The sequence below is a fragment of the Kogia breviceps genome, chromosome 7 (genome assembly GCF_026419965.1).
Source record: "Kogia breviceps isolate mKogBre1 chromosome 7, mKogBre1 haplotype 1, whole genome shotgun sequence".
Classification (NCBI taxonomy): domain Eukaryota; kingdom Metazoa; phylum Chordata; class Mammalia; order Artiodactyla; family Physeteridae; genus Kogia; species Kogia breviceps.
Window position 1 is genome coordinate 9,449,943 of NC_081316.1, and position 26,949 is coordinate 9,476,891.

The 26,949-nt window shown below is 50.9% G+C and overlaps 2 protein-coding genes across 12 annotated transcripts; one reads left to right on the forward strand and one right to left on the reverse strand.

Moving 5' to 3' along the window:
* Positions 1-72: 72 nt before the first annotated feature.
* Positions 73-8,572, reverse strand: ACP2 (acid phosphatase 2, lysosomal). Of its 4 annotated transcripts, none has more exons than XM_067037161.1 (11): positions 7,944-8,101; positions 7,264-7,359; positions 6,622-6,708; positions 5,584-5,736; positions 5,376-5,474; positions 5,201-5,290; positions 4,606-4,735; positions 3,727-3,809; positions 3,511-3,617; positions 3,248-3,423; positions 73-1,010 (listed from the first exon to the last, which is right to left on the reverse strand). In XM_067037161.1, the coding sequence occupies exons 1-11, from the start codon at positions 8,055-8,057 to the stop codon at positions 877-879; spliced, it is 1,269 nt and encodes a 422-aa protein (XP_066893262.1). In that variant the 5' UTR covers positions 8,058-8,101; the 3' UTR covers positions 73-876. The 4 variants fall into 4 exon arrangements, with proteins under 4 accessions (XP_066893262.1, XP_058924448.1, XP_058924444.1 ...); XM_059068465.2 differs by having other exon boundaries at positions 4,606-4,738; XM_059068461.2 differs by lacking the exon at positions 73-1,010 and adding an exon at positions 1,576-2,975 and having other exon boundaries at positions 4,606-4,738; positions 7,944-8,572.
* Positions 8,224-26,416, forward strand: NR1H3 (nuclear receptor subfamily 1 group H member 3). Of its 8 annotated transcripts, none has more exons than XM_059068104.2 (10): positions 8,224-8,309; positions 20,283-20,362; positions 20,886-21,065; positions 21,490-21,756; positions 22,019-22,227; positions 22,334-22,513; positions 22,680-22,779; positions 25,228-25,341; positions 25,560-25,654; positions 25,847-26,416. In XM_059068104.2, exons 2-10 carry the CDS (start codon positions 20,320-20,322, stop codon positions 25,991-25,993), a joined length of 1,335 nt encoding a protein of 444 aa, XP_058924087.1. In that variant the 5' UTR covers positions 8,224-8,309; positions 20,283-20,319; the 3' UTR covers positions 25,994-26,416. The 8 variants fall into 8 exon arrangements, with proteins under 8 accessions (XP_058924087.1, XP_066893270.1, XP_066893271.1 ...); XM_067037169.1 differs by lacking the exon at positions 8,224-8,309 and adding an exon at positions 15,847-15,922; XM_067037170.1 differs by lacking the exon at positions 8,224-8,309 and adding an exon at positions 18,944-19,013.
* The last annotated feature ends 533 nt before the right edge of the window (positions 26,417-26,949 follow it).

A 26,949-nucleotide genomic window follows, 5' to 3' on the forward strand; every position in this document is an offset into this window, starting at 1 on the left:
ATCTTCCAGCACTGACCTGGTCACAGGGCTCCTCAGGTCCCCAAAATGAAGAAAAGGCACAGAAAACAGCACTAAGAGTCCAAAAACCTTCATTCTCTGGAAGCTGTCTCAGCCCTATTCTGGACCACAGTCAGGAGCTGTTCAGCTCACAACATGCCAGCTGGAGATCCCTGGCAGATCCCAGGAGATCCCAGCCTAGATGAGAGGGATAGTAGTTTCATGATTCTGTACCACAGCTCACCCCCCACACACCTCCCCGACTCCCTCCCAGGTACACAACATCCTTCCAACCTGCTCAAGGTGCAGGGGTGACAAAGATGCTGGAAGCATTGTGTCTGGCTCCAGTTAATGATGGCCTCAGCTGGACAAAGGAAAACTTCGCTGGCTGGCTCTTGGGTGATCTGGTTCCTTGGTGGCCAGCGTTGTGCAGTTTTTCCCACTAAAATAAGCACTGAGAGGCAAGACTGTGTCCTCTGGGCCATTTGCCAGAGACTCTGGGTTGGTAGAGAGAGTGAGCAGGGCTTGATGGAGAGGCAAAGCAGATCAAGCAGCAACCCCTTCAGTCTTTGTCCTAGGTCCTGAGTGAAACGTGACTACTTGTCTACATTTCAGGTCCTTAGAAGGGAGCATGGAGGAGGCAAATCCCGTTTGGAGAAAGCCAGCGTCCAACACAGTACTTGGTTAACATCAGACACGTGGATGCTGAGTGACAGGTGCCACGGGCCAAGCTGAGCCCCACTTGTTCGTCTAGGTTGGGGTGATTAGAGGGAGGCCCAACCCAGGGCCTCCTGTCCATGGGCTGGGGAGCAGCAACAGTCAGGAGCAGGGCCCAGCCCACCTCCCCTAGGAGGTAGAGGGAAGGGGGCTGAGTGGTTGTCAGGCATGATCCTCCCCGTCTGGGACGTGGCGGTAGCCGGGAGGCTGGGCCTGCATCCGGAAGAGGACGGTGAGGAGCAGCACTATGAGAAGGAAGAGGATGGAGCCACATACAGCCAAGGCCACGATCACCTCTGCGCACGGGGCGGTGGGGGGAGAGAAAGGTCACGTCAGCGTTCATTCAACAAATACCTGAGTGCCTACCACGTGCCAGGTGCTGTTCTTACAACGGGGGTATCACAGGTGGCCAAGACAAAGGCTCCCTTGTAGATTTTACATTCTAGGAGAGCAGATGCCATGACAGGCAAATGATAGACATGATGGATTAGTGGCAAATGCCATAAAGGAAAACAAAGCAAGGTAAGGGGGAAATGATGGAGAGGTGGGTCAGTCAGGGAAGGTGTCACTGAGAAAGTGACCATTTGAACAGAGACCTGGAGTCACTGAGACATACAAAAGATCTAACAGAAGAGTGTCCTGAGGCCGGGGGTGGGTGGGTGGATGGGTGGCAAATGCAGAAGGGAATTAGCTTGGCATGTTCTAGGACCAGCAAGAAAGTCAGTATCGCTAGAGCAGAATACATGAGCACAGGAGATGAGGGCGGAGGACCAGACCCAAGTAGGGCCTGGAGGCCATGGTAAAGAACTTGGGGTTTTTTGTGTTTTAAAATTTATTTATTTTTCTTATTTATTTATTTTTGGCTGTGTTGGGTCTTCGTTGCTGCGTGCGGGCTTTCTCTAGTTGCGGCGAGCGGGGGCTACTCTTCATTGTGGTGTGCGGGCTTCTCATTGCGGTGGCTTCTCTTGTTGTGGAGCACGGGCTCTAGGCACATGGGCTCAGTAGTTGTGGCTCGCGGGCTTTAAAGCACAGGCTAAGTAGCTGTGGTGCATGGGCTTAGTTGCTCCGCGGCATGTGGGATCTTCCCGGACCAGGTCTCGAACCCACGTCCCCTGCATTGGCAGGTGGATTCCTAACCACTGCGCCACCAGGGAAGCCCAAGTACTTGGGTTTTATTCCAAATGTAATGGGAAGCCACTGGAAGATTCTGAGAAGGGTAGTGATGTGAACTGATTTATGTTTAAAAAAAATTAACTCTGTTGTGCTGAAACACTGGTAGGGCCAAGAACAGAATCAGAAAGAACGTTAGGAAGCTTTCCAGTACTTCAGGCAAGAGATGATGGTAGACTGGGCTAGGGAGCAAGAGCGTGTACTTTAACAATTGGGCTGGTAGGATCTGCTAGTGGTTTGGAGGTGGGGTCTGAGGAAGAGGGTATTCAGGATAGCGCTTTGGGTTATGCTATACACCTAGGTGGCTAACGCGGCATTTACTAAGGTGGGGAAGCCTGGAGGAAGAGCAGATTTGGGGGAAGAGCATTTGGATTTAGACTTCAACTGTGACATGCCTTAGTTGACATCCATGTAAAGACCTCAAGTCAGCAGCTGGATATGTGAACCTGCAGCTCAGAGAAGAGGTCATGAATCTGTGAGTCATAAAAAGACAGAACTTAGCGTGGAGATAGTATATAAGGCTATCAGGCTGGGTAAGTTCACCTTGGGAGCAGGCATGGCTGGGGAAAGAGCGAGGCTGAGCCCTGGGCCATCCACTGGTTAGTGGGGAGAAGCTAGTAAAGGAAGCTGCCTATGAGTTAGGAGAAAAACCAGAGAAGCCAAGAAAGTATTTAAGGAAGGAGTGATCGATTGTGTAATGCTGCTGAGAGGTGAGAGAAGCTAAGAATTGGTCACTGGCTTTGGTAAGAGGAGGTCATTGGTCCTTGACAAGAGTGGCTTCCATGGAGTGGCAGGTGACACAAGACTGCCTAGTGTGAGTCTGAGAGAATGGGCAGTGAGGCAGTGACGCCAGAGTCTAGGCAAGCCTTTGAAGGATTTTACACCCGAAAAGGGGAGAGAGGAAAGGAGTGGCAGCTGGAGAAGGACGTGGGCCCAAGAGGTGTTTCTTAGGCTCTGAGATGACACTGATCCAGCAGGGCGGTAACGCTGAGCGCCGGGGTCCGCGTGGAGGTGAGGAGAGATGGACCCAGGGTGTGAGTGGAAAGGCCGGCTCCAAGTGGCGGCTTGTACCAGCGAGCAAGCTGGAACACCTGGTGGTAGGAGGACAAGACAGTCCTCTCCTGGTTGCTCTTATTTCCTCTTAGTGTAAGAACTGAGGGCGAGGAGTATGTCTCAGGGTGGGAAGTTAACTGTCTAGGGATAGGACGGGCCTCGCCCCCAACCATGCAGCGTCTGAGCTGGCTAAAGGACTGCCATCCCTGCAACAGGATGGCTGGAAGTGCATCAGCCCTCTCGAGACCTGTGGATATGAACTGTAAGCTGTTCCGGGGCACGGCCAGCATGGAGGCCGGCAGCAGCTCACCTGTGTCTGCAGGACCGCTTGCCAGCCGGCACTCCTGCTCCCAGTCCTTGGGCACAACGGGCTCCGTGAGGCGGAGGAAGTCCTGCAGCGGGCAGTGGTGAGGGCAGCCAGGCAGGATCAGCGGCCAGGGGGCCTTGGTACTCTCGTTCCGAAAGTACATTTCCACTGAGAAATTCCTGAGGGTTGACAGGAGACAAGAGGGAAGCTGCCCACAGTCCCCCCGTGAGCTCCCCTCCTCAGGGCAGGCCCGTAGCTCCACTCACCCGCTATCTTCCTGGTATAGTTCAAATATGTGGCAGGACGCGTAGGGGGCTTGTTTACCATTGTAGACATCCAGCGCCATCTGCAGAGCCACCAGGGTGGTATCGTGCTGTAAGAGAGAAGGGCCCCCCGTCAGCACCGCCCCCCACAGCCCCGTGCGCCGAAGGGAGGAGATCCGGCTCCTGCGTGACGTCAGCGCACTGGGGACGGGGGCTTACCGCAGAGTAGACCAGCAGCTTGGGGAGCCGGGAGGTGGTCGCCATCAGGGTCAGGTTCCTCCGTATCTGAGCCAGCAGGACTCCTGAAGGCGAGAGCGCCCAGCGTCAGCGGCTACAGCCGTCGCCGTCTTCCCACTAGACCCATCTGGGGCGCTCTCACCCTCTGCCAGTCCTGGGTCTCATCACCAGCACAGAGAACACTTTAGATTCAGGGGAACCACGCACACTCTGCAGCACCCCCTGCTCTCTAAGAACTTCCAGCCTTACAGAAGGAAGCAAGACGAAACAAGACATCTATCTTTCCCACAGGTGCAGAAACCTGCCCATTTACTTATAAAGGAGCTACCAGGCCCTGCCCATGTTTGAAGAAATTACTCCAGTTGGGAATAAATATAAACGTAAGATTGCTTCAGAGCACACAGGATGGGGGCTCCAGGCCAGGGGAACTCTGTCATGTGCAGGCTCTGAAAACGTCAAGATGCTGGAAAGGTCTAGCAGCTGGCACTCCCTTGGGTGCTCACATGAAGAAACTGGCATGTGTATTACTCTCAGCGTCCTTTCAGAGTGGCCCCCGGTGGTCCTCGGGAGGTAGGAAGTCATCAGAGGGAAGGGAGGGTCTTCTGACATGGGTGAAACTTAAGGATACGAATGGCAGGAAAGCACAAAAACCTAACTGTGGTCACTCGCACAGGGACAAACGTGCTAAGGATCTGGAGAACTGGGGAGACTGGATGGCTGACGGGATAACTAGGGCATCTGGTTCTGAAAGAGCAGGGAACACTGCAGGGAGAGAAGTAAGCGTGTAAGGAGCCCCCAGGAGCAGATGTCTAGTGCTGTAGGGTTCTGACAGGGGAGTGACATGCTGCTTTTGTCACTCACCCCCCTGCAGCCGGGCCTTCTCTGCCTGCTCGTAGATCCCGAAGAGGAAGCGGAAGCTGAAGTCCTTTAGCCGGCTCAGACGCTTCATGGTTTGGGGCGAGGCCCAGGGCGGCAGGACCAGCCCGTGTGCCTGCTGTGCGTGGCAGCGGGCAGGTTAGCTCCCCAGCCTAGGCCGGAGCCTCTCCCGGGAGCAGCTCTCTTCCCACGTGGGACAGTACCTGTACGTGTGTGTGTGTGTGTGAGAGGGGAGGGAGAGGGACCGGAACCGGGGGGCCATGGTGGGCAGTGTTGAGGCTGCAGGGAACAGGAAAGGAGGCCCGGGAGCGAGAAGTGTGACTCAGCAGAATGGGGTCAGATACCACGAGAGCTCTGGGTGGAGAGAAGCAGGAACTGCTGACCACTGATAAAAACTATTTCCCACTCTGAGGTTCTTCTTCACCCGTGAGGGAAGTTCCCGTGTTTCACAAGAGGTGGCCTGCTTGGACCTCCCCAGTGAGCGTGGTGTCCGGGCACTGTGTTCTACTGGGCCTGGTCACCGAGGCTTGTCGAGGCATGAGAGACGAGCGGTCCCACCGGGGACCCTCAGCCGGCTCACCTCACAGAAAAGTGTGTCGTAGACATTCCAGACGGTCTCCAGTGTCAGGTCTGCAAGCCCTGTCGCGTTGGCCACCATATCCAGAAATTGCTGTGAAAAGTGGATCAGGGGATCAGTCTTGCCCTTGCCCTGGGGGAAAGGACAGTGTGGTGACCTCCGCCTCAGCCCCACTCACCGCATTCTGAATACTCTCATTCTGATACTCCGGGGTCCGCCGGGTCTCGTTCTGCAGCTGTTCAAAACGGGGGCATGGGCCCAATGGGAACTTCAGCAGCTGCAGACCAAAGCAGGGAAGCAGAGGCAGAGAGGGAGTCGGGGATCAGCAGGCCAATGGCCAGAACTGCCCCTGTCACCACCTCTAGGGAAGGGCTGGCTGGTCTTACCCTGTCCTCGGCAATGGGCACAGTGTGGATGGGGATAGGCTGCCAAGAGATGTTTGGGTTAAAGCGCTGCATCCCGTCGGGAGGGAAGAGTCCAGCCAGGTTGGCCTCAGCACTCATGAGAGTCCGGTCAAAGTCTGTGCTTCGCACATAAACCTGCAGAGATGACAACACAAGTCTCACCTGTGGAAGCGGGTTTGGGGAGCTCTGGCCCCTCACTGGGGCTCCAGGGGAGGTCCTGTTCTTGATGGTCACCTAGCAAATTATAAATCCACCACGCATCTGGCCCTCTCCCCTTCTCTGGCCCTCCACATCCCTCTTCCCAGCCAAGGCCCACCAGCTGGGGGCGTAGCTGTCCCCCATCTGTGAAGAACGCCTGTGGGAATGGCTCTAGTTCAAATGCCCCTCCCAGTCCAAAGTGCTTAGTCAACAAGGCGCTCAGGTCTGTCTGCTTGCCTGGCTTATTACAACACCCGTCTCCCTATCTAGGCCTGGGTCCTTGAGGGCAGAAACTGTCTTCAATCACATCCCCCTTGATAACTGTCTTAGAGAGCAGGAAAGGAAATAAAATAAGGAACAGAGATATTTGCTTGTGAAAAGGGAGGAATAAGCTGTGAGAAAGGGCAAGATCAGGATAGGGCTGGCGTTCAAGGAAATAACAACATCCAGGGACAAAGACCATATCTGTATGGCGCACCAGTAGGTGCACTGCTAGCATAGTGCCTGCCCCATAATAGGTGCTCAGTAAGTGTCTCAGATGGAAAGCCTGAGTTAATTCACAGAGTCAGAAACTACTTTGCCAGATCCTTAAGTCAGCTTGGATGCTTGATCACTTTTGCCTCTTTCCAAGCCAAGCAGGGGCAACTCAGCCTCTAGGGTTTTGCTCTAGACAGCCCTTGGATGTCTTATCCTGTAGTTGTGCTGTAACTAGAAATGCATGGAGGGAGGCCAGAGTGCCCAGCCTCACCCGTGGTCTCCCTGAGGGCAGCGGGTGAGAACAGCACTTCCCATTTCCCTTGCCTCTAGAGCTCCCAGTCTTACCTCTTGCCGGTGGTAAGAGGTGTTGAGGAAGTCATGGTAGCGCTGTCGCAGAGCCTGGCCCAGCTCCCAGTGCTGTAGCATCCCCTCCTGTGGGCAAACCCAAGGGTTAAGAGGCCCAGAGGGAAGGGATGGCTCACGATTACCACAGGGCTTAGCCACTATTGCTTTCCAAGTTCCTGGTTGAAAGTAGGAGTGGGTTAATCTGATCCCAGGAGTCATTTATTAAGTGGCCAACTGTGCATGGCATTATGTATGCCCTTTTTTTTTTTTTTTTTTTTTGCGGTACGCGGGCCTCTCACCCCTGTGGCCTCTCCCGTTGCGGAGCACAGGCTCTCGACGCGCAGGCCCAGAGGCCACGGCCCACGGGCCCAGCTGCTCCGCGACACGCGGGACCCTCCCGGACCGGGGCACGAACCTGCGTCCCCTGCATCGGCAGGCAGACTCCCAACCACTGCGCCACCAGGGAAGCCCTATGTATGCCCATTTTAATCTGGGCACAGATGAAAGTAAGATTAAGAAATGTGGTCAAAATCAGCACCCACATGGGAAAAAGCAGTTTGGTGAGGCCCCAAGCTCTGCAGCCTGCTCTAGAGGTCACTCATTCTACAGCTCATCCTGAGAGAGAGCTGGCTTCTGACTCACCTTGGTTAGCTGACCAAATCCCTGGGGCCATTCGTCTTCCTGATAGGGGTCCTTGGGGTATGTCTTCACTGGCGAACGGTCTCCATGTCGGTACAGCTGAGGGAAGAAAATGGTTAGCCTACAGGTCAGAAGGGTCCCCTCGATGTGGACACAGGGCCAAACTCTGCCCCATGTTGAGAAGGAGCCGTCACTCCCTCCGGAAAGCCTTAACTCTACCAACTGAAGACCCCAACTCAGAAGTCAGTAACTTCCTCCAGGTTCCAGAGGTTCTAACTTGGCTAAGCAATGCCACTGGAGACCTTGGGAAAATCAAAAGTACAGGTGGGAAAGGAAAAGAAATAAAAGCAATGCAGATGGTGGGGGAAACTGGAAAAAAAATCACCAAAGGTTTTCTTCGCGAGCCTCTTACCATTCAGCTACATCCCTGTCCCAAGGCAGACTCACCCGACCTATCCTCTAATACTGAGCTCCGTACACCCTGCCCCCCTCAATACCCCAGAGCTTCACAAAAACTGCAAACCCTGGCCTCCAACCCCGCAGGCCGGTCGTCTCCTGTTAAACCAGCTCCTCCTCCTCCTCCAACGGACCCCAGACCCCAGCAAAGCCCCGCCCATCCCTCCACCCGCAGGCCGGTGCCCTCCTAGCACTGGCGAGCCCTTGGCGACCCCATCTCTCATTACCAACGTAACGAAACGCAGACGCCGGGCCTCGGTAGGTGGCATCATCATCAGGTTCACACCAAGGAAGAGCTGGAGAAGAGCCACCCGGCTCCAGCCGAACCGTCTGCCCGCCATCACCGCTGTAGTCTGTGCAGCAAAGAGGCTGGAACCCGCTGAGTGGCACTTGCAGCAGCCGCCCGGACGCACCCTTAAGGACACACGCCGGAAGTGCTCTCGCCGCCATCTTGCTAAAGGAGGGGCAGGGATGGTGGGAGGAGGAATCCGGTAGGGAATTCCTGTAGGAAGTTCGCGATCCCGCGGTGGCGGAGAAGCGTGGGAATGTAGCGCGACCTCGCCCTGAAGAAAGGGCTTGAAGACCTCGTCTTGGTAAAGAGAACACTGAGCGTGGGTTTTGCCTCTGCCCGCGGAGACCCAGTACCAAGGTGGCTCTTGTATTGGGCCGGACCGTGGCCGGCACAGCAAGCGACCCCCTCGGGCCGGGGTGCTGCCGGGTCTGACCTAGAGCGAGAGCGGGTGCAGAATTGGGGCGAGGGGTGGTATAGGGCGCCTTTCTCCACACCCCTTCCTTTGGGTGGAATTTGAGCCTTGGCCCTGGCTGTCTTCCCCGGAAGAAGTCTTGTTTTGGGTGTAGGGCACAGCGTGTAAACAGCCCTTTGGACTCCCTATGTCCCTGAGCTTGGTCCCAGTGTAGCCAAGCTCATTTCCTGAGCAAAGCTTCAGGACTCCTCTCACTCCCCCTTCCAGTCCTTTCCGTGTCCTCCCACCCGTCCACTTCCAAGTCTTAGTTAATTAGAATCAAGATGTCACGCCTCTTCTCAAAGGAGTTGGGTTGCACAGGATGTTCAGACTTGGCAAAACCAAAGCAGTGAATCCGTAGCAGAGAAATTTCAGACCAGTGGGGAGATATATAGGGGTAAGGGGAAGGAGCATATACGGTGGGAGTAGGTGGGGTTTCCACAGAATCAGAGAGAGGCTCTCTTGGCACAAACCGTTAGGATACAGGTGCAGCCAGTTGGCTTCAGGGCTTTGTGACTCAGCTTGGAGGGACTCACAGCTCCAGGAGGTCAGATCATAGGCCCTTGGGATGCTTTGATTCAGATCTGCCCCCTAGTAGCAGCAAATCACCTCAGATCACTGGAGAAATAAAACGTGATCAGAATATATGCAAGAAAGCAGGGTCAGTATTTTGCCCCAGGACTCCAGATTGAATTATTTATATATACCTCAGGATCCAAAAATTACTTCCAGAATTGTTATGGAGAAGTGAATAGAAATTGAGAGCTGAAGACTAGGTAGTCAAAAAGTTAGCCTTATTTAGTCTCAAGCCCCCCCCCCCTTTTTCTGAATTTTATTTACTTTTTATACAGCAGGTTTTTATTAGTTATCTATTTTATCTATATTAGTGTATATGTCAATCCCAATCTCCCAATTCATCACACCATCACCACCCCCACCCCACCACTTCCCCCCTTGGTGTCCATACGTTTGTTCTCTACATCTCTGTCTCTATTTCTGCCCTGCAAACCGGTTCATCTGTACCATTTTTCTAGGTTCCACATATATGCGTTAATATATGATATTTGTTTTTCTCTTTCTGGCTTACTTCACTCTGTATGACAGTCTATAGATCCATCCACGTCTCTACAAATGACCCAATTTCGTTCCTTTTTATGGCTAATATTCCATTGTATATATGTACCACATTTTTATCCATTCATCTGTTGATGGGCATTTAGGTTGCTTCCGTGACCTGGCTATTGTAAATATTGTGCTGCAATGAACATTGGGGTGCATGTGTCTTTTTTTTTTTTTGTGGTACGCGGGCCTCTCACTGTTGTGGCCTCTCCCATTGCGGAGCATAGGCTCCGGACAGACAGGCTCAGTGGCCATAGCTCACGGGCCCAGCCGCTCTGCGGCATGTGGGATCTTCCCGGACCGGGGCACGAACCCGTGTCCCCTTCATCAGCAGGCGGATTCCCAACCACTGCGCCACCAGGGAAGCCCGCATGTGTCTTTTTGAATTATGGTTTTCTCTGGGTATATTCCCAGAAGTGAGATTGCTGGGTCATATGGTAATTCTATTTTTAGTGTTTTTTTTTTTTTTTTTTTTTGGTGGTATGCAGGCCTCTCACTGTTGTGGCCTCTCCCATTGCGGAGCACAGGCTCCGGACGCGCAGGCTTAGCGGCCATGGCTCATGGGCCCAGCCGCTCTGTGGCATGTGGGATCCTCCCGGACCAGGGCACGAACCTGTGTTCCCTGCATCATCAGGCGGACTCAACCACTGCGCCACTAGGGAAGCCCCCTATTTTTAGTTTTTTAAGGAGTTCTCCATAGCGGCTGTATCCATTTACATTCCCACCAACAGTGCAGGAGGTTCCCTTTTCTCCACTCCCTCTCCAGCATTTGTTGTTTGTAGATTTTCTGATGATGCCCATTCTAACTGATATGAGGTGATACCTCATTGTAGTTTTGATTTGCATTTTTCTAATAATTAGTGATGTTGAGCAGCTTTTCATGTGCTTCTTGGCTATCTGTATGTCTTTGGAGAAATGTCTATTTAGGTCTTCTGCCCATTTTTTGATTGGGTTGTTTTTTTAATATTGAGCTGCATAAGCTGTTTATATATTTTGGAGATTAATCCTTTGTCCGTTGATTCATTTGCAGATATTTCCCATTCTGAGGGTTGTCTTTTTTTTTTGCGGTACGCAGGCCTCTCACTGTTGTGGGCTCTCCTGTTGCTGAGCACAGGCTCCGGAAGCGCAGCGCAGGCTCAGTGGCCATGGCTCACGGGCCCAGCCGCTCCGCGGCATGTGGGATCTTCCCGGACCGGGGCACGAACCAGTGTGCCCTGCATTGGCAGGCGGACTCTCAACCACTGCGCCACCAGGGAAGCCCTTGTCTTTTTGTCTTGATTGTAGTTTCCGTTGCTTTGCAAAAGCTTTTAAGTTTCATTGGGTGCCATTTGTTTATTTTTGTTTTTATTTCCATTTCTCTAGGAGGTGGATCAAAAAAGATCTTGCTGTGATTTATGTCAAAGAGTGTTCTTCCTATGTTTTCCTCTAAGAGTTTTATAGTGTCCCGTCTTACATTTAGGTCTCTAATCCATTTTGAGTTTATTTTTGTGTATGGTGTTAGGGAGTGTTCTAATTTCATTCTTTTACATGTAGTTGTCCAGCTTTCCCAGCACCACCTATTGAAGAGACTGTCTTTTGTCCATTGTATATCCTTGCCTCCTTTGTCATAGATAAGTTGACTATAGGTGCATGGGTTTATCTCTGGGCTTTCTATCCTTTTCCATTGATCTATATTTCTGTTTTTGTGCCTGTATCATATTGTCTTGATTACTGTAGCTTTGTAGTATAGTGTGAATTCAGGGAGCCTGTTTCCTCCAGCTCCATTTTTTTTCCCTCAAGACTGCTTTGGCTATTTGGGGTCTTTTGTGTCTCCATACAAATTTTAAGATTTTTTGTTCTAGTTCTGTAAAATTGCCATTGGTAAATTGATAGGGATTGCATTGAATCTGTAGATTGCTTTGAGTAGTATAGTCATTTGCACAATATTGATTCTTCCAATCCAAGGACATGGTATATCTCTCCATCTGTTGATGTCATCTTTGATTTCTTTCATCAGTGTCTTATAGTTTTCTGAGTACAGGTCTTTTACCTCCTTAGGTAGGTTTATTCCTAGGTATTTTATTCTTTTTGTTGCAATGGTGAATAGGATTGTTTCCTTAATTTCTCTTTCTGATCTTTCGTTGTTAGTGTATAGGAATGCAAGAGATTTCTGTGCATTAATTTTCTGTCCTGAAACTTTACCAAATTCATTGACTGGCTCTAGTAGTTTTCTGGTGGCATCTTTAGGATTCTCTATGTATAGTATCATGTCATCTGCCAACAGTGACAGTTTTACTTCTTCTTTTCCGATTTGTATTCCTTTCATTTCTTTTTCTTCTCTGATTGCCATGGCTAGGACTTCCAAAACTATGTTGAATAATAGTGGTGAGAGTGGACATCCTTGTCTTGTTCCTGATCTTAGAGGAAATGCTTTCAGTTTTTCACCATTGAGAATGATGTTTGCTGTGGGTTTGTCGTATATGGCCTTTATTATGTTGAGGTAGCCTCCCTCTGTGCCCACTTTCTGGAGAGTTTTTATCATAAATGGGTGTTGAATTTTGTCAAAAGCTTTTACTGCATCTATTGAGATGATCATATGGTTTTTATCCTTTAATCTGTTAATATGGTGTATCACATTGATTGATTTGCATATACTGAAGAATCCTTGCATCCCTGGGATAAATCCCACTTGATCATGGTGTATGATCCTTTTAATGTGTTGTTGGATTCTGTTTGCTAGTATTTTGTTGAGGATTTTTGCATCTATATTTATCAGTGATATTAGTCTGTAATTTTCTTTTTTTGTAGTATCTTTGTCCGGTTTTGGTATCAGGGTGATGGTGGCCTCATAGAATGAGTTTGGGAGTGTTCCTTCCTCTGCAAATTTTTGGAAGAGTTTGAGAAGGATGGGTGTTAGCTCTTCTCTAAATGTTTGATAGAATTCGCCTGTGAAGCCATCTGATCCTGGACTTTTCTCTGTTGGAAGATTTAAAATCACAGTTTCAATTTCATTACTTGTGATTGGTCTGTTCATATTTTCTATTTCTTCCTGGTTCAGTCTTAGAAGGTTATACCTTTCTAAGAATTTGACCATTTCTTCCAGGTTGTCCATTTTATTGGCATAGAGTTGCTTGTAGCAGTCTCTTATGATGCTTTGTATTTCTGCAGTGTCCATTGTAACTTCTCATTTTTCATTTCTAATTTTATTGATTTGAGTCCTCTCTCTCTTTTTCTTGGTGAGTCTGGCTAAAGGTTTATCAATTTTGTTTATCTTCTCAAAGAACTAGCTTTTAGTTTTATTGATCTTTGATTTTTTGTTGTTTTATTTCATTTATTTCTGCTCTAATCTTTATGATTTTTTTCCTTCTACTAACTTTGGGTTTTGTTTGTTCTTCTTTCTCTAGTTCCTTTAGGTGTAAGTTTAGATTGTTTATTTGAGATTTTTCTTGTTCCTTGAGGTAGGCTTGTATAGCTATAAACTTCCATCTTAGAAGTGCTCTTGCTGCATCCCATAGGTTTTGAATCGTCATGTTTTCGTTGTGATTTGTCTCTAGGTAATTTTTGATTTCCTCTTTGATTTCTTCACTGATCTCTTGGTTATTTAGTAACGTATAGTTTAGCCTCCATGTGTTTGTATTCTTTATGTTTTTTTCCCTGTAGTTGATTTCTAATCTCATAGCGTTGTGGTCGGAAAAGATGCTTGATATGACTTCAGTTTTCTTAAATTTACTGAGGCTTGATTTGTGACCCAAGATGTGATCTATCCTGGAGAATGTTCTGTGTGCACTTGAGAAGAAAGTGTAGTTTGCTGTTTTTGGATGGAATGTCCTATAAAGATCAATTAAATCTGTCTGGTCTATTGTGTCAGTTAAATCTTGTGTTTCCTTATTAATTGTCTGCTTGGAAGATCTGTCCATTGGTGTAAGTGAGGTGTTAAAGTCCCCCACTATTATTGTGTTACTGTCGATTTCCTCTTTTATAGCTGTTAGCAGTTGCCTTACATACTGAGGTGCTCCTATGTTGGGTGTGTATATATTTATAATTGTTATATCTTCTTTTTGGATTGATCCCTTGATCATTATGTAGGGTCCTTCCTTGTCTCTTGTAACGTTCTTTATTTTAAAGTCTATTTTATCTGATATGAGTATTGCTACTCCAGCTTTCTTTTGATTTCCATTTGCATGGAATATCTTTCTCCATCCTCTCACTTTCAGTCTGTATGTGTCCCTAGGTCTGAAGTGGGTCTCTTGTAGACAGCATATAGATGGGTCTTGTTTTTGTATCCATTCAGCAAGCCTGTGTCTTTTGGTTGGAGCATTTAATCCATTCACGTTTAAGGTAATTATCGATATGTATGTTCCTGTTACCATTTTCTTAATTGTTTTGGGTTTGTTTTTGTAGGTCCTTTTCTTTTCTTGTGTTTCCCACTTACAGAAGTTTCTTTAGCATTTGTTGTAGAGCTGGATTGGTGGTGCTGAATTCTCTTAGCTTTTGCTTGTCTGTAAAGCTTTTGATTTCTCCTTTGAATCTGAATGAGATCCTTGCCGAGTAGGGTAATCTTGATTGTAGGTTCTTCCCTTTCATCACTTTAAATATTTCATGCCACTTCCTTCTGGCTTGTAGAGTTTCTGCTGAGAAATCAGGTGTTAACCTTATGGGAGTTCCCTTGTATGTTATTTTGCTGTTTTTCCTTTGTTGTTTTCAATAATTTTTCTTTGTCTTTTAATTTTTGTCAGTTTGATTACTGTGTGTCTCGGCATGTTTCTCCTTGGGTTTATCTTGCCTGGGACTCTGTGCTTCCTGGACTTGGGTGGCTATTTCCTTTCCCATGTTAGGGCAGTTTTCCACTATAATCTCTTCAAATATTTTCTCAAGTCCTTTGTCTCTCTCTTCTTCTTCTGGGACCCCTGTAATGCGAATGTTGTTGCCTTTAATGTTGTCCCAGAGGTCCCTTAGGCTGTCTTCATTTCTTTTCATTCTTTTTTCTTTATTCTGTTCCGCAGCAGTGAATTCCACCATTCTGTCTTCCAGGTCACTTATCCGTTCTTCTGCCTGTTATTCTGCTATTGATTTCTTCTAGTGTAGTTTTCATTTCAGTTATTGTAGTGTTCATGTCTGTTTGTTTGTTCTTTAATTCTTCTAGGTCTTTGTTAAACATTTCTTGCATCTTCTCGCTCTTTGCCTCCATTCTTTTTCCGAGGTCCTGGATCATCTTCACTATCATTATTCTGAATTCTTTTTCTGGAAGGTTGCCTATCTCTACTTCATTTAGTTGTTTTTCTGGGGTTTTTATCTTGTTCCTTCATCGGGTACAAAGTCCTCTGCCTTTTCATTTTGTCTGTCTTTCTGTGAATGTGGTTTTCCTTCCATGAGCTGCAGAATTGTACTTCTTCTTCGTTACAGCCCCCTTTGTGAATCAGATGGAAATTTAGTCCCCTCTCCTCCGGAAAAATGTCCACACACACAAATGGAATTTTGCATACAATCCCAAGAGGTTCATGAAGACTATTCATAGGCTTCATAAATCAGCATTTCTGAATCCTTATGTAACCTAGTCCCCTTAATTCACAGATAAGAAAATAAACCCAGAGAGAGGAAGTGACTTGTCCAAGGTCACAGTTTAGGAGAATGGATTAAAACTCAAGTTTTCTGATTTCCAGTCAAATAGCCCTTAAAATGGTTTATTTCTCACAGGTTACTCAAGCTGCATTGCTTAACTGTATTCAGTGGCCCCAAAATACTTTCAATTAAGAGATTTCTAGCAAAGGAAACCTTTTCACATTGGTGGGGTTGAATGGGACATGGCTAATTGGCAAAATTCTGCATATTAGTGGGACTTTTTGAGTCTTTTGTTTTAATATGCCCCTTACTCTCCTTGCAAACTAGCCACACCATTGTGATTTCAGAATGTAAATCCCGGGCTTATTAAATATTCGCAAGTAGAACAAAAATCCTTTAAATTCATCTTTTGCTTTTCTTCCCACTTGTTCAAGTATTTCTATATTCGTTGTGCCTGCAAGCATTCGATGTAGGAAGGATTGATGGAGAAGATATTATTTCACTTTTTATGGTGAGAAATAAACCCAGGAAGGGTAAGGATTACACCACAAGTACATGGTAGAGCCAAGAGCTGAGCCCTGGTTTCTTGACCCCCAGCTTCTGCTTGTTTTCTGCCAGAGGATTCTGTGGTCCCCATACCTTGGTTCCTAACTACAGATGCAAAAAGAATAGATGTGTAGGTGGATAGTTAGATAGATGGATACATGGGTGTACCTCAGACCAAATAAATCAGAATCTCTGAAAATGAGGCCAGGTTTGGGAACCACTGCTGCACCCTGTGTTGGCAGAAGCAAACCTAAATCCAGGTGAGTGGACTATTTTTCCTATCTGGGAGGGCAGTTTTGTGTAATGGAGTGAGGTGGGCATTTTTTTTGTTTGAGTTTGAGCTTTTGAGTCAGCTATACTTGTATTCAAATTTGATATTTGACCCCTTGCTAGTATTCTCTTCTAGGACTATATATGAGGAGAAATAAAATAATACATGTAAAGATAAATGTATGTAGTCGGGCCCAATAAATGTTACTTTTCTTCTTTCTGCTGTCTATCTCATCTCTGAACTCACACACCTGGGAAGCAGGAATTCCTGGGTTCTTCTGTCTCCTGTGGTTGGGAAGCTGGGGGGGAGTCACTTGAGCAGCATGCAAGATGACCCCCACACTTTGCAGCCTTCCAGAACGGTGATAGAGGCAGCAAGAAGCCGTTGCCCCAGTCCATCCCTGCAAACTGTACCTTGCGGCCTGCCTCATGGGAGCGCCATCCAGTAGTGCATATAACTGTGGGCTGGTGAATGCTCCTATCTTTGCTTCAAGATTCCCTTTGCTGCAGGGAGAAGTCTCTGGAGGTTCTGGGGGTCAGAAGTGTGACCTGGAAGACACTAAAAGGAGTTCCCAGGCATGTTGCCTCTTCTAGGAGCCAAGAAGACATAGGGAAGGCCCCGTGGGACTGGGAGGCTCTGCACCCAACACCTCCAGTGGGCTGGTGGGACTGCACAGTGGGGGCCGGGGGGGTGTCTGGCAAAGTGAGACGTGTGATTCCCACTGCAGATCACGTGACTACTTGCCCTGGTTTGGGGAAGAAGTCCCAGTCATTAATCTCTAGAACCTTTGTGGAGATACCACCAACAGGTTTTGGTCTTCACCCCTTTTGCTCTCCCTTCCCATCTTCATGCACGGGAGGCTCCTGAACCCCCGTAACCTGAAGGAGTAACTCTGGCAGTAATGCTTCCTCCTCCCTTACTTGAGATTAGGCTGAGGCTGAATCCCTTGTGTGGGGGAGATGGTGCCCTAAGCTGCTTGTTCAGCAACTGGCTCTAGCCTGGGTCAGAGGGCTCCCGATGCGGCCTGTTTGTAGTGCTGGGTCCTGGCCTGTGGGGAGACTAGGGTGTCAGGAGAGGGAGTTGAGGATCAGGAGTGAATGGGTCTTCTCCCAACTCCCAGAAGATAGATCATCAGACCCCAGACCAACGTTCCATCCCAAGTTCCTTGAACCAAGTGTTTCAGTGACATCGCTGACTCTGCCTCTGTGCTGGAGCTTCTGGGGATGGGGAAAGGTGGAGGAGGGAGCCAGAGCGATGATGTGGGTGCTGAGACAGGAAAGTTCTAGTTTCCCAGGGGCTCCAGCCCCTGGTTTTTACTTTCCCAGGACAGCTGGGGCCTTGTGAAAATCAGGGAGGGAACATAAGCTAGAGGAATGGAGAACCTTGTGCTCATGACTCAGGGCGGACCAGGGTGGAGGCCTTGTGAGGGGGTGACCTTGTGATGAGAGGGAACAAGAGCAAAAGCTGGAGGCAGAACTTTGAGGTGGGGGTGTCAGAGGGGCTTTTCTGAAATGTGAAGATGAATACATGGACAGATTTTGCAACACCACCCAGCCTGCTGTCTTCTCAAGTTTTGCTCCTCCCTAACCTCCCCCCCGCCCCCCGTTCCTCCTGCCCTGCCCAGTGCTTCCTCCCATCTTTGACCAACAAGCTCCTTTCTATTTCTGTTTTCCCTGCCCTTCTCCCATCCCGTTCCCCCACACCCCTTGTCCCCTCTTTCCTTACTCCCTCTCTTCTCTTCCCTGGTGTCCTGTCCATCTCTGTCTCAGTGCCTCTGGCTGCCTGCCCTGGCCCCCTGTCCTTCTGTGCTTTCATGTGGAGCCCATGGGAACTGGAGGTCACAGCAAAACAGGAAGAGCCTGTGAGCAGGAAACTGGGAGTGGGGCAGGGGGGGAACAGCCAGCAGTAACCTCGGCTTCTTGCCTCCCACATCTGGACTGAAGCATCCCCAGGGCCCCCTGCCCCTCCCACTGCAGCCCACCAGCCCCAGCTTCGACCATCTCACTTCACTGGCCCAGCAGACCTAAGAGGCAACAAGATGAGTATCCTGGACTCTGACACAGGAGGAAGAAAGAGGACAGGGACTTGAGTGAGGACATCTGGATTCTGATCCCAGCTTGGCCACTGACTGTGTGTGGTCTTGGAAAAGACTCTCCCATGAGCTCAGTGTTATTGTACCCTCCCTCCCTCCTGGGGCTGCTCTAAGGACCAGAAGAGATAGTGAGGGGTTTGTATATGGAAATAAGCACAGGAAGGTTAACAGTGTACAGATTCAAGGTGATGGGAAGACTGAAAGGATAGCTGAAAGGATTGGGAGTTTAATTACTGCTTCCATTTCTAGTACTCTTACTGTGCGCTCTGATACATTGTTTAATTCTCACGACAACCTTATGTGGCGGAAACCATTATTATTATACCTGTTTTAAAGATAGAGAAACAGAGGTTCAGAGACATTAAGTAACTTGCTTAATCAAGATCACACAGCAAATAAGAGGCAGAGGCAAGGCTTGGGTTTGAACCCAAAATCTGAGCTCAGAGCCCCAGCACTAAAGCAATGATGAAATTGACTAGAGCCAACAAGTAGAGGATAGAAGAGGATGATACTATTTTCCTTGTTTGCTTCTTCATTTAACAAACAACCACAGTACCTACTCTGTTTCTACTTTATGGCAGGCCCTGTTTCAGGGGAGATAAAATCAGTAAAACAAGGTGTCTGCCTTCAGGGATGGACCTCATGTTCAGGCGAGAAGGCATGGCTACAGTCTCAGTAGATGCTGGACAGAGGCTGCCCTCACTTCTGACGGAACCCTTCCCCAGATGAGGGAACCTTCATACCCTCTCAGGTCCATCCTGGACTGGCACCCAGATATACCGTCTCCCGTCCCAGACCATCTATTGCTGTAGCGACTTCTTTCCACCCCCCACCGCTCCGGCCTTTTCCTTTCTCTGGCCCCCGCAGGGCACCCACGTTCAGAGACTCCCTGGAAGGCCCAGCACCTGCCTGTCTCCACCCCTGTAGTTCTATCAGCTTGGCTGAGGCCTGGGGCTAGTGGGGAGAGCTTCTTGGCCCCTTTCCAGAGGTACAGGAGGAGGAGGGTGGCCGGGAAAGCAAGCTGGGGCTCGGTGTCGCAATTCCGGGCCAGGCCGGGACCTTTGCTCCGCGAGGTGTCTGTGGAAGGGAGGAAACGACTCTGGAGGCTGCCGGGAGTGGGGTGGGGGCGCCTGGGAGGTGCCTGTGAGAGCAGCTCAGAGCCGCCAGGGTGAGGAGAGGAAGGGGAGAGCCGGGCAGATCTGCAGGAAAATGCGGCCTTCGGGCTTGGGGGTAGGGGCCAGGGGTGGCGCCGGGCCGAGGGGGTGGCCGGCCGGCAGGGGGCGGAGTCAGCGGGGTGGGGAAGCGGCCCGTGGGCGGGGGCGACGAGGCCAGGGCTTCGGTCGGTCGGCTCCCGGCTCCCGGCCCCTCTCTCCGCTCCGGCTCCCCGGCCGCTGAGGCCTGTGGACCAGGGACTGCACCATCCTCCTCTCCCAGCAAGGGGGCTCCAGAGACTGCCTCAGCCAGAGTCTGGCGGCCTGGGCACTCGGTGGGTCTGCTCCTCAGCGCTGGCCTGGGGCTCTGCCTGTGTGTCTGGGGCGCGGGTGGGGGCGGGGGCAGCGAGCGGGGTGTCCTGTGGATTTAGAAAGGGGTCTCTGGGGAGAAGTGAAAAGGATGATGGTGACGGAAGCTCGGACAGCGACAGCATTCTGTTTATGTCCCAGGATAACTTCTGAAGGGGTCAGGGGCAGGAGGTCCTGTCTGTGAACTGGGGTGACTTCTGGAGGCAAGAGTTTTTTGTCTTGGGACCCTGGAAGGTGGCAGGAGTGAGGCTGTCTAACCAGCAGTGTGTTTCGCTGGGTGGAGGGAGCCTCGGTCACAGGTCCTGGTTCTGCCCACCTTTGGCGGTCCCCAGTGCTAGAGTGAGGGGGAAGGGGCTCTGACAGAGGCGGGGCAGTTGTGCCCAAACATTCTCTGATGGCCTGGAGGGGGTCCTGGGGAGAAAAGGTGGCATGGTAGCCAAGAAATCAGACTTCGATGTCAGAGAGACCAGAGTCGGAGTCTTGGCTCTACCACTGCCTGTGTGCCCATAGGCTATTTTCTTAATGTCTTTGAACCCCAGTTTCCTCATCTGTAAATTGGGCTTGAGAATAGCCCTGACCTCACAGGGATATTGTGAGGAAGGCATGGAAAGCCTTAGCACAGGCTGACACATACATGGCAAGTAAATGTTAGCTGATATGTGAGTACAGGTAAAAAGCAGGCTCAGGAGGGGAGGGAAGCCAGTTTGGGAAGAGTGTAACCTGGATCATTCCTGCAGGACGGTCCCTTGGTAATGTCCAGGGCTCCAGGAAGAGATGTCTTTGTGGCTGGAGGCCCCTGTGCCTGTTGTTTCTCCTGGTAAGCTTCCCCACTCCAGCCCTCTCCCCTGAGCCCAGGCCCCAGCTCCTCGCCTCCTGCGGGAATCGGCCTCCTTCGCTACCCCCCTTCTGCCAGCCCCCGGAGAGCAGTCCGGAGCTGCTCTTGGTGTTGCTTGCCTCCTTCCGCCCAGACCGTCTCTGCCCTGGTTCCGGTGCCTGGCCCTTGCAGATACCCATCCGTCCTTGTCAATCCAGGCTTGCTGCTGGGGAGGCTTGGCATGTCCAATGCTTATCCAGCTTGGCTTTCGAGAGTTCTGTCTGATCTCTGAGATGGATGCACTTCAGCCCCGCAAGGGGACAAAGGTTAACATCCTTATTTAAGGTATTGAGGTGCAGGGGACTACAAGTGATTAGCCCTAGAGCCCACACAAATCGCAGGGTCCCAAAGCCGGAGCCGACGTTTTACTGCCCTCTATGGGTGGAGATAAATTTGCAGTTTCCCAGGACAATGCTGGGGACCTGAGACCCCCTTGTGCCTCTCTTTCGGGGTTCACACTGTGCAGTGGAGCTGTGGGAGCCAGATGCACAAGATGCAAGCAGCCAGCCTCTGGGAAGCAGCAACTGTGTCCTCAGGGAGGAATCTAGCACACCCCAATCTACTGGGGGCACTTCGAGGGTGGGGCTGGAGGCAACAGACCCCACAGCCCCGCTCCCCGGGGTGGAGGCCCCTCCAGAGTCCACAGGTGAGGAGCTGCTGGATTTGGAGGAGGTAAGGGCTCCCTGGATCCGGGAGGGGTAACTTCAGGGCTCTTTACCTTATAAGATCATGGTTAGGTCCAAAGGCTTTGGAGTCAACTAGACCTAAGTGATCTGAGTGTAAATTTTGTTTCTTAGGCCTTTCTGAGCCTCAGTTTCCTTATTTGTAAAATGGAAATAACAAGAGTACCTGTCTCTTACGGTTGTAAGGATCACTGCATATAAAGGGCTCAGACGGTACCTAGCACATAATAGCACTTTGCATACGAGAGCTACTTTCTTAGACTAGAGAGACTAGATAGACTTTGTACAGTGAAGTAAATGAAGGCCACTGAGTGCTCAGGGCAGTGGCCAGCTGGGCACCAAGCCTTTTCCCTGAAGAAGAACGTTAAGTCTCTTTCCTGTACCCAGAGCTTCGTCCACAAAAGCGGAAAAAGGGGCCAGCCCCCAAAATGCTGGGGAATGAGCTCTGCAGCGTGTGCGGGGACAAGGCTTCCGGCTTCCACTACAACGTGCTGAGCTGCGAGGGCTGCAAGGGATTCTTCCGCCGCAGTGTCATCAAAGGGGCGCGCTATGTCTGCCACAGTGGGGGCCACTGCCCCATGGACACCTACACGCGTCGCAAGTGCCAGGAGTGCCGCCTTCGCAAATGCCGCCAGGCCGGCATGCGAGAGGAGTGTGAGTGTCTGGGGGCCGGAGCTGCGGGAGGGGGGTGCTTAGGCCGATGGGGAAGAGGGCAGGTCTGGGGGCCAGGGTCTGGGGGGCAGAAAGGCAGCTGAGCCTATGGGCCTTCCTACACGGTCCCTAAGTGTGGATTAAACTCTCTTCCTTGTCTTTACCTAACGCTCTGCTTTTCTGGAGCCTCACACTACGCCTCTGCCCCATCCCCCCTTCCTGTCTCCCCCTCTTCTCCCCTCCTCACATCTGGCTCTGTCCTCAGGTGTTCTGTCAGAAGAACAGATCCGCGTGAAGAAACTGAAGCGGCAAGAGGAGGAACAGGCTCAGGCCACAGCCGCGCCCCCGAGGGCGTCCTCTCCGCCCCAGGTCCTGCCCCAGCTCAGCCCGGAGCAGCTGGGCATGATTGAGAAGCTGGTGGCTGCCCAGCAGCAGTGTAACAGACGTTCCTTCTCAGACCGGCTTCGAGTCACGGTACCTGAGGGGCCTGGGGAGAGGTCGCTGTGCCCAGAGCACCGGCCGGCTTCTTGACGCCCGACTCAGAGTGGTCTGTTTCTTTCCTCCCTGCCTCTCGGGGCAGCCCTGGCCCATGGCACCAGATCCTCAGAGTCGGGAGGCCCGTCAGCAACGCTTTGCCCACTTCACGGAGCTGGCCATTGTCTCTGTGCAGGAGATCGTTGATTTTGCCAAACAGCTGCCGGGCTTCCTGCAGCTCAGCCGGGAGGACCAGATTGCCCTCCTGAAGACCTCCGCAATTGAGGTGGCTGGCAAGGCCAAGGGTGAAGGGAGGACCAGAGCGGGATGTGTGGGGGAGGGGCCCCCAGCCAGCCAGCTGGGAAGCCACATGCGCTGGGAAGTAGGGATGAGGGGCTCGACCTTCCCTTGAAGGTGCCCTGGGCCAAGACCAGCCCAACATTTGTGTGCAGGTGATGCTTCTGGAGACGTCTCGGAGGTACAACCCTGGAAGCGAGAGTATCACCTTCCTCAAGGATTTCAGTTATAACCGGGAAGACTTTGCCAAAGCAGGTGAGAACTGAGGTCACAAAGGGACTGGGTTGGATGAACAGATGCATTTTGTCATGGGGCCCAGAGTGACTACAGAGCTACAGGCCCGGGGTTTGAGTGGCTACAGAGGGAAGGATCCACTTGTTTCTCCAAGACAGAAATTTGGAATGCCGACAGGTCTCCCTTAACTGCCCCGGATAGATCCCTGTCCTCTGGCGCATTGGGCCAGTGGTTCTCAAACTGTGTTCCCAGGAACCTGAGGGGGTTTTCCATGGAAGTGTCCCCTTAGAGGAAAAACGTCCTTCACCCTAACTTTAGCCAAACCAGAAGCTCCATTTAAATCTGCGTTATATATTGTGCTTCTGCATGATATTTTGCTTGAAGAAAAGACTTTACAGCTAGGAAAAAAACCTTGAAAACCTCACCAAGCCTTTTAGTAGTCAAAACTGAAAAATCTTTCTCAGATGTGCTCTTTAAGGATCATGTGGACTGATTTCCTCCTCTTCAGCTGTGCTTTCTGAGTAGCCGTGGAATTGGCATTAAAACGTGGCAGATGTGCCCAGATGAGGCAGTTTTACAGTAAGAGTGAACACTTCTATCCCCATCTTGGAGTACTTTCTCCAAGAATTAGTTCACGATGCTGTTCTCTATCTGACATTTGCTTGCAGGCTAAGCAGTTTTGGTTTCCTCACATTCAGTGGCTGGTTTGTGTTGTGGGAGGAGGGCTGGGAAAGGCTGGAAGGTGGAAGGTGTTTCGGAGGGACAGGACTGAGGCTGAACGAGAGACTGGGTGGTTTAACACCTGAGTGAGTAGGTCTGTAAATGTGGCTGATGCTGACTCCATTCTCGGGTTTGGAGAATACTGGTTTCCAGGGCAGAGCTCACAGAGGTTTCCGGTGACCCAGGCCAGCTCTTGTCCCATCACAGGCCACCCAGTGAGCTTTCTAGGCGGGCCTCCCTTCGCTATAGGGTGCGGCAGGGCTGTGCTGACACCTCTTGCCTTCTGTAGTGCCCGTGTGGTGCCTGAATGTATAGGCACCGAATAGGAGTGATGTAATGACTTTTTCCAGCTTTAAAAGCCCAGCCCTGCCCGCTTTCTCCACCCAGTCGCCTTCTCCCCAGATGGTTATTATCCCAGGCCTTCTTAACCACGGCCTTCTCCTTCATAACATCCTCCTTTCTGAACTCTTCCCTGTTCTCGTGTCTGCGTGTTCCTTCAGCACATGCGGACTTGTGCTGTCTGAATCTGTGTCTATTTATAGATTCATTTATATAAGCGGTTTTTATGTCATCATGTTTGTTTTTCATTTCTCACTTTTTCAGTGAGGGAAGAAGAGACAGGGCTGCTCTTCGGGCAGGTCTCCCTCCTCCTTTACTTCCACTACCGTATGCTGCTCGCGTGGGTGACTAACGACGTGAACCGATCACATTGGGGGCGTCCACTCAGCGAGCAGTAGCCGACCCTCGCAGGGGGCGTAACTCTAGAACTTTCTCATCCTCTCTGTACGAAGGGGCTGTCCAGCACCATTCAAGGCTGGACACCTCACCAAGAAATGCTTTCTAAATGTCCATTAAATGGATCAACACACACTTGATAAACATCAGGGTGAAAGCACAGGAAGTGACTAATAAAGAAGCCTGGAATGGAAGAGTTAGCAGGTGGTTGCTGAAAGACATCTGAGAAAACTAGGGGATGGCAAGTGGGGTGGGGGGACTTTGCCAGTGTGTTTGGGAGAAGTGTTCTTCAGATGTCACCACTTCAGGTCATGGTTTGTTGAACTTCGGCCTCCTCAGTAAGAAGGCTGGTTCTGTTTCTAAAATTTATTAGTTATTTAACAAACACTTACATGGAGTTACCCAATGTGCCACTCGTTATTCTAAGGACCCGTTATGAGGTAGGTGCTATGATTATCTCCATTCTAGAGATGGGAAAACCAAGGCCCAGAGAGCTTAAGTAACTTACTCAGGGTCCCACAGCCTAGTAACTGGTAGAGCTAGGACTCAAACCCGGGGAGTCTGACACCAGAGTCCACACCCTCAACCACATTGCTTTGTTTCCCCTGTGATGTGAAACAACAAATGTATTGCTAGTATTCAAATAAGTAAGGCCAATTGCCAGTGAAGCAGTCTTTTTATAAACAAACATAAGGGTTGCTTCTATTTCTAGTGATGTGGGGCCCTCAAGCATCCTAGGAAGAATTCTAACAGAATTATTGTCATTTAATTCAGCACGTTCTGTATGCTGGATGCGGTGCAAAGTGGTCTGTATGCTTTATCATTTAACCATCACAGCAGTTTTGTAAGTTCAGATATGATTCCCGCCTCACAGATGAGGCTTAGAGAGGTTAAGAAACTTACCCCAGGTTATACAGCAGAGCCCTGGAGACTTCTTACCGAGTTCCTGGGAGTCTCCTCAGTTGAGCAGTGCCGCCCACGCCACACAACCCAGCCTCTCTTCTTCCTCCCTAGGGCTGCAGGTGGAGTTCATCAACCCCATCTTTGAGTTCTCCAGAGCCATGAATGAGCTGCAACTAAATGATGCCGAGTTTGCCTTGCTCATTGCCATCAGCATCTTCTCTGCAGGTGTGGAGGAGGGGCAAGAGGGAAACCGAGCAAGAGACTCACACCAAAGAGGGCTGCAGGCCCCATAGGGCAAGAATCGTGGGGGTGGAGGCCCTTGTTGTGTTACTTTGGGATGGGAGAGGTTGGGTGGGGCATGTCCCTATTTTTTGGTTGTGATTTGGGGTATGGAAATAAGACCCTGGCCAGACCTGCTACTCGACTTTGTTGGTGACCTATAGACCGGCCCAACGTGCAGGACCAGCTCCAGGTAGAGAGGCTGCAACACACATATGTGGAGGCCCTGCATGCCTACGTCTCCATCCACCACCCCCATGTGAGTCTCCCCACTGTGCCCTCTTTCTCCTCTCCACAGGCTCATCCCCTGACACATCTACTTTCCCTTCAAGAATCCCTCCCTGACTACATCGTGCACAGACAATTCTCTACCTCTCCCACAAACCCCCCCACCCTTGCCCCCCCCCTTCCCTGGGGAGAGACAAAGGCTGTACTTGTCCTTCTTTCCCAGGACCGACTGATGTTCCCACGGATGCTAATGAAACTGGTGAACCTCCGGACACTGAGCAGCGTCCATTCAGAGCAAGTGTTTGCACTGCGCCTGCAGGATAAGAAGCTTCCCCCGCTGCTCTCTGAGATCTGGGACGTGCACGAGTGACTGATCCTCCCCTGCATCTTCTGTTTTCTGAGCTGGATGGCTGAGGCTGGTGGCTGCCTCCTAGAGGTGGCCCCGACTGAGGACAAACATTCCTGAGGGCTGGGCAAAGGAGATCCTCGAGTGGCATTAAAGGAGAGTCAAAGGGGTTGGGAGTTTTGTGGCTGCTGGGTAGTAGGGATCCTGCTAAAACGGTGCTCCATGTGAAGACGGTACTAACCCGGCCCAACGGATGACCCTGGGGGCCACTTTGCACAAGGTTCTCCAGGGCCCTGCCCATCCTGCCCCTACCACTTCCTGTTTTCCCCACAGGGCCCCAAGAGAACTTGCCCACTGTCACTATGCGGCTTGGCCATAAATGCCTCCGGGCTGCCTCACCGATCGGCCTGGCACTGTTTGTGCAGGAAGGCCAAAATGAATTCAGAATGAGAGAACCCAATTTCTGGAATGGGGGTGGGGCCCGACAACACAGGCGGGAAGCTTGTGTCCCTGCGGGTCCGTTGCCAGACTCAGAGGAGGGAGACAAGTCACAAGTGACAGCCCTGGCAGTGAGCGGGGACCTCCTCTTACCAGTCCCATTGCGCTGTAAGGGTCAATTAAGTGCTGAGGCTGGGACGCGCCCTTGCCCCCCTCCAGTGATCCCGGTGCGACCGTGTTGCCTTTCTGTGAGGGAGGGGGTGTTGGATTTTCGGAACTAACGCCTCAGTCGTGCACCTGTGTTCGTGCGCGCGGGTATAACGCCTCGGTTTTTCCGTTGATACTTAAGAAGGTACAACAACCCCTCCTCTTGGCCCGCAGGCCCTGTGGGACAGCGAGGAAAGTCCCCTGAGGCCAGGGGGAGGCTGTTGCGTCCCGGGCTTAGCCTCGCGGAAGGGCTGGACTCCCTCTCCCAGCGCGCACCGCGGCACCGCTCACGCCCCCTGCCTTCGAGCGCACCGGGTGGAGGAGATGCCGCGGCC